This window comes from Pantherophis guttatus, chromosome 4, assembly GCF_059756535.1.
Source record: "Pantherophis guttatus breed Tessera chromosome 4, ASM5975653v1, whole genome shotgun sequence".
Classification (NCBI taxonomy): domain Eukaryota; kingdom Metazoa; phylum Chordata; class Lepidosauria; order Squamata; family Colubridae; genus Pantherophis; species Pantherophis guttatus.
Window position 1 is genome coordinate 36,418,726 of NC_142066.1, and position 10,719 is coordinate 36,429,444.

The 10,719-nt window shown below is 36.3% G+C and overlaps 1 protein-coding gene across 1 annotated transcript; it reads left to right on the forward strand.

Annotated features, from left to right (window-relative positions):
• Positions 1–7,805: 7,805 nt before the first annotated feature.
• LOC148114009 (olfactory receptor 14J1-like) lies at positions 7,806–10,532 on the forward strand. The gene has a single exon (XM_087893612.1). It carries the CDS (start codon positions 9,693–9,695, stop codon positions 10,530–10,532), a length of 840 nt encoding a protein of 279 aa, XP_087749738.1. The 5' UTR covers positions 7,806–9,692.
• Positions 10,533–10,719: the final 187 nt, after the last annotated feature.

The window sequence follows — 10,719 nt, forward strand, 5'->3', positions numbered from 1 at the left end:
ATGAGTTGAATAAATGCCAAATTAGGATTTATTATATAATTTTACAGCTGAATGTTGCTTTGAAATGTATAGTATAGGGGGGATATAATAATAATGTTAGAAAGAAATGGTTAGCATATGGGGAGTGGTGTAAAACGATGGTAAAGTATTATATAATGTGATATCAATTTGGATTTTATTTTGGAGAAGCCATGGGGGGAGGGGAGGGGGAGGGGGGTTAGGGAGGAGGGGGGAAAAAAGGGGGAAAAATCTGTATTTGAAAAACTTTTTCAATAAAAATAAAAAAGAATTATGGGTGTGGGCATGCACACGCATGCTTTCGGTACCCGAGGGAAAAAAGGCTTGCCATCACTACTATAGATCAGTGGTCCCCAACCTTTTTATCGCCGCGGCCCGCTGAGCAGGCGCAGGGGTGGGGGCACGGCCCAGGAGCTTTTGCGCATGGCCCATTGCGCACGGCCCAGGAGCCTTTGCGCTGCAGCGTTCATGTCCCCCGGCCACTGCGCGGCCCGGTGCCAGGTACTCCACGGCCCGGCACCAGTCCGCGGACTGGGGGTTGGGGACCACTGCTATAGATGATTGGATTGAATTGGGGTGGAAATAAAGAATGTAAGGCAGTTAATGCTAAATCTAATTAAGATGGGTTGTAAGAGGGACATCTCAAATATGCCAAACACACTGTTACTTGAAACATAGAGAAGACTATAACATGGGGAAGACAAGTGGAAAAAGCTTTCTATCTTCTTTTCACAGAAAGAATTCTCAATTCTTTGAAGATCATGATATATGACACAATGATAAAAATAAAGCAAACAAAACTTGCATGGATACTAGCCACAAGGAATTCAACTTCAACTTCCATCGATCTATTTATCTATCATCTATTAAGTATACCCATCTATCATCTATCAAATTTTTGAGCTGCTGATGTCCATAACAGAGGAACTTTGGGCAGTGTACAATAAAATATTAAAATATAAAAACCAGTATATCAAAGCTAATTTTTTTAAAAAGGCAAGGATGATTAAAAATCTGTCAAAAATTATTTGAAAGGTGAAGAGAAGTCTTTGAAGGCACTAAACAGCCCCATGGCTGTGTGCTCTCTGGACTTACCACTCAAGGCCACAGAACCATGTTTTTTATTCTTTTCTGAATCGTCACCTGTGTCACCTCCAGAAGAAAGGACATTCCACAGGACAGTGGCAATAGCATAGAAGGCTCTCTTTCTGGAGCTCACCAGTTGGAGTGCTATGTCACCATTTCTTTGCCTTGTTCTTGAGCATCAAGGATGTTGATAACTTCCTGGTTTGAATGTTGTTCCATTGTTTCCCAAGTTTAGATTATCACATGGAACCTTGACATTTCATTGGCATATGGTCCTTGGTTTTCATCAAAAGCTGCAACAGTGTATTTGTTTATGGCACTTTTTATGTAGAGGGGGCAAAGTGTATTTTGACTCTTCCTTATTTGATCATTCCCTTTTGTTTATCTACTATTGATCTTTGTTGACCTATTTCTGTTCTTTGTTTCCATCATACTGTATTTGGTCATTTTGTTTACTTCCTATTGCTTCATCTCTTTCCTATCTTTCAACCAACTATACCACTTTTCCCATACTAAGTAAAAGTCATGTTCTTCCCTATTTTGTAATTCCTTTGTGAGTCTATCTAATTCCGCACATTCCATAATTTTACTGATTACTTTATCTGGTGTTGGTGTATCACTACTACTTAGGGATGATGACTGAAACAATGCCGAGGTCCTGCACAGCCAAATTCATCAGAAACAAGTGCATGGGGCTATGCAATTGATTATCTAAAGCTACTGCAGAAATGATTAGAAGATTTGCTGTTATTGTTGCTAGATATAACACAAAGAACAAGAAAAAATGTAGAATCTGTAGATGTCGATTTTTGTAGAATTCCAGGAGCAGAAAGTAAGACACAGCACTTTGATTCTCCATGCTTAAGCAAAGATAAAGATGAATGCCATATCTGGAAGGAATTTGAGACAAGAGAAACAATAATTAGAACAGGTCCACAACATTACTCTCTAATTAATCTAATCAATGCACTCTCCACATATCTCAATCCATTACTGATTAAGGAATTCATTATTAAGTTCTCTCATCTATCCCTCCTCATTCTAATTATATTCCTGGTGTAGTGCTTAAACTAAAAGAAGCTGTCAAAAACACTCTCATCCATGGGACTTCATTTAGATCTTTGGCTAACCAGTTTCTCAGCACTCATAAGGCTGCTGTAGTCAAGACAAAATTGAGAAGGGTGACATGCATGGTGCGTTGGTCTCCTGGAGAAAAGACAGGACACAGATTTAATAACTAAATCCATAATATACAATGTTATAATACTTTTTGAGAGAAGAGGCTTTCCAATTGCCTCATTTTCTCAGTTTCTCCTACACACAACCAGACATACACACACACATGCAAGGAACAGACGAAGTATAATGATTTTGTCAGCTGCTCTGGGAGTTTTGACCAGTGTTATAGTAGAGCACTAGGTTATAGTTTCATTTGTTTAAGTTACCTTCTCAATATTGAAATTATAGAAATGAATCTAATAACATTAAATCATACATATTTCAATAAATTCCAATCTATCCCAGAGAAAAAGAAACTGTTTTTTTTCTATCAAATATTCAAATCACTTACTCTTTTTTTATCCAAAATTATTGTTTCTTTTGATGCATGCCTTTTAGACTCAGTATTGATTCTGTATTGGAGATATACTACTCAACTCTTGTTATATTATGTAAAGATGTATCATCAGTGGGAAAGTTTATATTTGGCAACCATAATAAATCTTTTGGCATCCCTCCAGACTTAATTACATGGCACAAGACTATAGAGTCAACGTCAGACAAAATATTATATGGCCAATATTATTATCTATCTTCAAAAATGAATTGAGAAAATATATGTGAAAAATGTTCTGGAACAGGTCTTGTCACTTTGTTTCATGGGTATTTCTTTTCATAAAATTTCATCTCCCATCATAGTCATTCCACCTGCTGCATGTCTAGGGACATAAGTGAGGACCATTCACCTAATTATACATAGTGTGAAGAAGCACTTTTATACATGAAATCTGGGTCATCTGTCCATTTAACAGAATACCCCAAATCTCTAAATTTCCATGATATCATTTGCTGACAATGAGATTACTATGTGATATGCAAAATGGGGCTGCACCAACAATTAGATTAGGGACCCCCCAAATTTTGAGCACAAAGGAATATATGTAATTATGCCTACTTACTTATAAAATTCTTGCTTCTCCTCATTTTATCTTCTGGAGCGTCTCTCATTTTACACCATTTTTATTTTCTAAAAATGCTTATGCATTCTAATAGATTAAGATAATCACAGTTTTATAAATTGCTGCTTTGATTTTCAGATTGCCATTTCAGCCCTGTTTATAGTTAAAAATTTGGGTGATATCACTTTTTTCAGGCCTGTTTCAAAGTCTTGCTACTAGCTCAAACTTTCCAGTCTCATCCTGATTGTTCTGTCACCACTTCTGTGACTTCTTCTTGAGCACGATGATACCAACTATTTCCCACTTTTGGAGTTTATCATTGTTTAATTTAGTTTAACTTAATTTACTTTACTTTAATTTAATTAATTCAATTTATATGTCACCCCTGTCCGAAGACTCAGGGCGGCTCACAATACATTTTAAAAAATCATTATAAAAAACATTTTAAAATTAAAAATATTAAAAACTCATTCACGCCATTCATGGCTGAATCTTGCCAGATCACAAAAGAGAGATCAATGGCCCCAGGCCTGCCGGAAAAGCCAGGTCTTCACCACTTTTCAGAAGGCCAATAGGGTGGGGATGGTCCAGACCTCAGGAGGTAACTGGTTTCAGAGAGCTGGGGCAGCCACAGAGAAGGCCCTCCCCCGTGGGCCCACCAGCCGGCATTGTTTAGCTGACGGGACCCGGAGGAGACCAACTCTGTGGGATCTTACCGGTCGCTGGGAGGTATGCAGTAGAAGGCGGTCTCGAAGATAGCCATATAGATTGTTTTCCATGTTAGGATCTGTATTTGAAAACTTGATATTTCATCAGCATACCATCCTTGCCTTTCATCAAAATGGGTCACACTAAATTTCTTGATAGAGTCTTTTGTGAAAGACTCAAGAATTCTGCATCATTTCCATCTTAACTAATATTTTAGAAAGACATGTCTGCAGTTCTGCAAGTTATTTTTCTCATTTTCTGTTTAAAGTAGATAAAGTTTCGATCTAAATACTTAAAGGGTGCTATTCAGCAGGTTCTGACAGGCTCTGGAGAACCGGTAGTGGAAATTTTGAGTAGTTTGGAGAACCAGCAAATACCACCTATGGCTGGTCCCAGAGTTGGGTGGGAATGGAGATTTTTGCAGTATCCTTCCCCTGCCATGCCCACCAAGCCACACCCAGCAAGCCACATCCACAGAACCAATAGTAAAAAAAAAATTGAATTCCACCACTGAAACACTTGATTGTGTTTTGCAAAATGGCTGTGCCTGAACATACTGTACTTTATTGGGTGCAATAAGCTTTACTTGATGAGCTGGATCATAGAAGAAGATGAAGGTGTGCCATACTAATAAACAAATTTTGAGTTGGGTTATTTTCAGCACCAAGAAAACCATGGTTTGAGAATGCCAAGGGGCACATGCAAGTCTGCAAAGCAGTTTCTGGTAGGGATTCCCTATCTTTTTTCCTTTCTAATTATTAGAGGATGCTTCCAAACTTGCTCTTTATCTGTGCTATGAAGGGTCTCAAGTGAATCAATCTCTGTATAAGAGAATTTGGGAAAAAAATTACTTTTCCTAGAGCCTTATTCTAATAGAATCATAATGATCCTTCAAGATACAGAGTTATGCTCAATTCTAGATAATACCAATAGTCAGGGAGATTTTTGTACATCTACCTCTTTGTTTATTAATAATGGAGAGAAATACAATGTCCTCTGTAATAGCAATAGCAATAGCAATAGCACTTAGATTTATATACTGCTTTACAGACCTCTCTAAGCAGTTTACAGAGTCAGCATATTGCCTCCAACAATCTGAGTCCTCATTTTACCCACCTTGGAAGGATGGAAGTCTGAGTCAACTTTGAGCCTGATGAGATTTGAACTGCCAATATGCAGGCAGCCGGTAGGCAGCAGAGGTAGCCTGCAGTACTGCATTTTAACCACTGTGCCACCAGAGCTCAATAATAAAGTTTCCACCAAAATTTCCACCATGCAATAATCTCTTTATTCATGCAGCTATGAAGCAATAGATTAAGGAAGACACAGCTGAAGGAAAAATAGCAAATAGATTTCATTTCTTCTAAGCCACTCACCCCTTCCATACATGTACATTCTGGAAAGAAATCAAACTGTTACTTCAGCCATGAAACACTCAGACAGAATGTTGTTTCAGATAAGAATAAATACTGAGAAGTATAAACATTTTGAATAAAACACTTGTCAAAAAGATACATTCTACTATCTCTTTGTTTGATTCAAATTGGCCATTGCATTTGTCCCATTACCTCATCATTGTATTGCATTAATATCTATTTTGCTATACAATTTTTTGTTACACTGATCAAATAACATTTTAACATGTGGGAACATAATGTTTTCTTCTTAAAATTTGATTTTTCCTGTAATGCTGATCAATTCATAATTCTATGCTTATTATTGCAGGAATTGGGTATGCCTACTCTAGTGAAAAGGAGAACTAGGGATGACATGATAGCAGTGTCCCAATATTTGTGGGGCTGCCACAAAGAGGAGGGGGGTCAATTTATTTTCCAAAACATGAGAAGGCATGACAATAATGGAAATAGCGCTACACAGGAGAGGTAGAAATCAAAGTCCTAGATTCCTCCACAGGAATTCCATTCACATACTGGTATAGATATGTGGATGATACTTGGGTCAAGATCAAAACACAGGAATTGGAAGTATTCACCAAACATATCAACTCTGTGGACAGATACATCAAATTCACATGGGAAGATGTTAAGGAAAATAGTCTAGCCTTCCTGGACTGTGCAGTACACATTAAGGAAGACATAGGCTTTAACATTGAAGTTTAGAGAAAGCCACTTACAAGATCAATATTTAATTTTGATACTCACCACCCACTGGAGCACAAACTTGGAGTCATCAGAACCCTACATCATCGAGCTGAAGGCCTGCCTAAAAGCAAAGATTGGGGAGGGGAAGTAGAATGAAAACTCATCAAGGAAGCACTCAGAATGGATAGCTATCCCAAGTAGGCCTTCATCAAATCTCAAAAAAAAAAAAAGACCCTACAGGAGCTCCTCCATAACAGATAATGAAGATAACAATAAACAAAGCAACTTTGTCATTCCATATGTTGCAGGCATATTAGAAAAGGAGGATCTTCAGCCAACATAGCATACTTGCACACTTCAAACACAAGAATACACTAAGGCAGAAGCTTGTTCACCCCAAAGGTAAAATACCCAGGTACAAGCTTGGTATATGCAATACAATGCAGTGAACCATGTGTAGATCTGTACATTGGGGAAACAAAACAACCACTTCATAAGCGCATGGCACAACATAGAAGAATAAACACATCAGGACTAGATTCAGCAGTCCATCTGCATTTAAAAGATACAGGCAACTCTTTTGAAGACAGCAAAGTCCACATTTTGGACAGAGGACCGCTGGTTTGAAAGAGGGGTCAAAGAAGCCATTTATGTCAAAATTGAACAGCCCTCTCTCAACAGAGAAGAAGGGGGATATAACATCACCTATCTCCAATCTACAAAATAGTACTTTCAACATTTCCAAGAAGGCTCCACACCCACCTGCACCACTTAAGTGACCTGATGACACAGATAAACCTCCTGGTGACCTTAACAACTCACTAAAAGAATGCAAATGACCAGCTGTCTGCAAGGAGTATAAATCCTTCCATTCCTCACCATCCAGTCAGAGCTGAAGAAACTCCTTGGATGAGAAGTAAAACGTCTTCAAAGAAAAACCAGAAAATCCAGTTACCTCCTGAAAAAGCACCTTTGGGACAACCATGACCCAATGGTTGTCTGAGAATCTCTATAGACGATGGATGGAAATTAATCAAAAAAAGAAGCAACCTAGAACTAAGAAGAGATTTCCTGACAGCAAGTTGTGGGTGCTCCATAGCTGGAGGTTTTTAAGAAGAGATTAGACAATAATTAGAGTCTTCTGCTTGAGTGGGGGGTTGGGCTAGAAAATCTCCAAGATCCCTTCCAATTCTGTTATTCTGTTAAATACTCTGTTATTATTATTCTCTTAGGTAAACTGAAAAATGTAACCACATTGTGCAGTTTTAACTTGTTTCCTAAAAGTTGAGCTGTGTTACTTTTTAAACACATACAATATATAATTATATATGCTTTTTTTTTTCTTAGTATATTTCCTTTTCATGCTTTCTACTTCCCTTCCTACAAGCATGAATGAATTCCAAGGAAATTCTACTCTTCATAGAAAAAGAAATTGGGGGAGATACACTTTTATTGTTGTTAGTGCATTCAGCTCATTTTATAAACAATTTTCACCTAGGGACCACCATACAAAATGTATGTCAAGTATATTTCAGAATGAGTCCTATATCATGATGTTATATTGCATTTAAAGATGGCACTTGCAGGAGAAAATATTAGAGATGCCTGAATTCGTTGAGTTACAATGAAATTTTAGCCATTTTTAGCATAATGTTTCAACAAATTTGGGGTAAATTTTCACAATAGGAATAATAATCATAAATATGTAGTTTCTTTTTGTAAGGTTTATTTACATGATACATAGTATGAGGGAATAATTTCATATAACATCACATATAAACTGAGATCAACAAGTTTTTAAATCTTTTGTTTACTACAAATATATTTATTAGTAGCATTTCCCTCCCTAATAATTTCATACAGTACTGCATCTGTTAAGATTTCCTAATGAAAATAATGGTTAAATTAGGCACCTTTTAGAAATTCAGCAGATTATGCAACAGTCGCATTTTAGGATTCTTGTTGTACAAAATTGGGATGGACATTGGAAATCCATTGGTATGCTCAATTCTGGATGCTGCCTAGCATCAGTGAGGTCTCATGCATCTACATTTCCTTAACAATGAAAAGAAAAACAACATTTTTGGCAATGAATTGCATCAGACTTGCAACTGTTCAATTATGCATACATACATTTGCCACCGCCTAATTATTTCCCCAAGGAAGTGATTTTGAAAATACGAGGAAGCTCTAGCTAATGGACTGTTATTTATTGGGATTTATCTGCCATTCCAATTATTCTGACCCTGACATGAAAGGCAGCCTTAGAATTCAGATTCTGAAGATGGTGCATTACAGTTAGAAAAATCAAACCTTTCCTCCTTTTGGTTTTAACTGTGATCTATTAGTACTGCGTTACTATGCTTGGAGAAATGGGAGAAAATCTCTGGATGCCAAGATCATTCAGGTAGTTGCCTCTATTTCTCAGTCCTTCTCAAAACCTTTATGGAGTTATAATTGTGAAAACTGAATCAGCAATCAGAAATGAAGGGGATGAGTTAGATAACAGAATTATAAAAGTCTGAAGAAAAGAAGAAACAGAAATGGAAGATGTAAGATAATATATTCATTTCACTCTGTTGAGTAAAAACTGAAAGGAGAAATATAAGGAAACATAGAAAAGTAGAAAATTGTCAGTCATTTGCTGTATCAGTTTGATTCAGTTAGGGAAAATGAATCTATTAATGTTTTATCAAACCTTATTTTTTCCTTTTTTTTAAAACTTTCTATTATTTCTCATTCTACTGCTTTGAAGGTTTTCAAAAATGTCTATTTTTTTCCAGCAGCATCTTTTTCCCTGATACTCATTTAAGGAAATTTAAAACACTGAACTGTAAAGCTATATTTGGGATTCTACATTTCAGTTATCTTTACTGTGGTTAGGCTATTTTAGCTTGGCCATTCACCTGTTGTCACTGATTACTAGGACTGGAGAAGATAGTTTGTTTCCTAGGGAGATCAGAGGTTTGGTTAAATTTGTGTTGTGAAAATTCTTTTAAAGATGGCACTTGCTCTGCATAAAAACTGAACACATTTATATGATCTGTTTTGAGGAGCATTCATTTTAAGAAAGGCAAGGTGAGAGATGAGATTGAAATCTGAGACATAAATGGAAAAGAGAATTCTCACACTCAGAGAAAAGAAAGATAAGTTCAGTGTTGGGATATATTGTATAATAGAAAAATATGTTAATTTCAATATAACATTACCTACATTTTAAAACTCTATCTTATCAAATAATGAATCATATCAGAAAAAAGTAGAGAGGCTATGAAATACTGTTATAACTGCTGCAATGTAAGTGATTAATACTTCTAAGAAGAAAAATAACTTATAATTGTAAAATAAATTTATGTATAATGTATATTTCATTTTTCTGTAGGAGACATCATAATGTCATGCCTAATAAAACAATGTAAGTGATTAATACTTCTAGGAAGAAAAATAACTTATAATTGTAAAATAAATTTATGTATAATTTATATTTCATTTTTCTGTAGGAGACATCATAATGTCATTCCTAATAAAACAAGTATAGTGGGTTTTTTTTCTTCTGGGATTTACTGGAAATCAAGAGCTACACATCACTCTCTTCCTAATAATGTATCTTTTTGACCTGATGGGAAATCTTCTGATTATTGTTTTAATAGCAATCAATAGATATCTGCATACACCAATGTACTTTTTTCTAATCAATTTATCTATTGGTGATCTTGCTATCACTACTTCAATTATACCCAAATCTATAGTTAATGCCCTTGTGAACTCCAAATGGATTTCATATTCTGAATGTGTGACACAATTGTTTTTCTATGTTTCTTTCCTATCGTCAAATTTCTTCATTCTCACTGTAATGGCCTATGACAGATACATTGCTATTTGTCACCCACTGCACTTTACATTCATAATGAAGTGGTCCACTTGTATTCAAATGGCCGGAGGGGCATGGCTGGTTGGATTTCTGCATGCAGCTCTACACACAGGGAATATTTTTTCAATGCCTTTCTGTTCCAATATCATCAATCAGTTCTTCTGTGAAGTTCCACAACTAATCAAGCTCTTTTGTTCTGATTTTTACCTTGGTGAAACTTGGGTTCTTGTCTTCGGTTCATGCTTAGGAGTTGGCTGCCTCTCATTCATTATCTTGAGCTATGTGCGGATCTTTTCCACTGTGCTGAGAATGCCCTCAGTTGAGAGACGGGAAAAGGCCTTCTCCACATGCATCCCGCACCTCATTGTGGTTTGTGTATTCATTAGCAGTAGCCTCTTGGCTCACCTGGTACTACCTGCAAATTCTCCATCTAGGCTGGATGAAATATTTACTGTGCTATATGCTTTGGTCCCTTCACTGATGAATCCAATAATCTACAGCATGAGAAACAAAGATGTCAAAGCTGCTTTTTGGAAATTCCTTGGTTGGAGGAATCTGAGCAAGAAGTAAAACATTAAAAAATAATAATTAAGAAATAATGTATTCTGCCATCTAATTATGAAATTAAAAATAATGACAATTTGTAAATAGATGAAGCTTCATAATTTGGGATTTCTTTGTGTAATTTACTTGCGGTGTGATTTACTCTAAATTGTGATTTGTTAGATATGGAGAATTAAAATTGTATTTGTATATC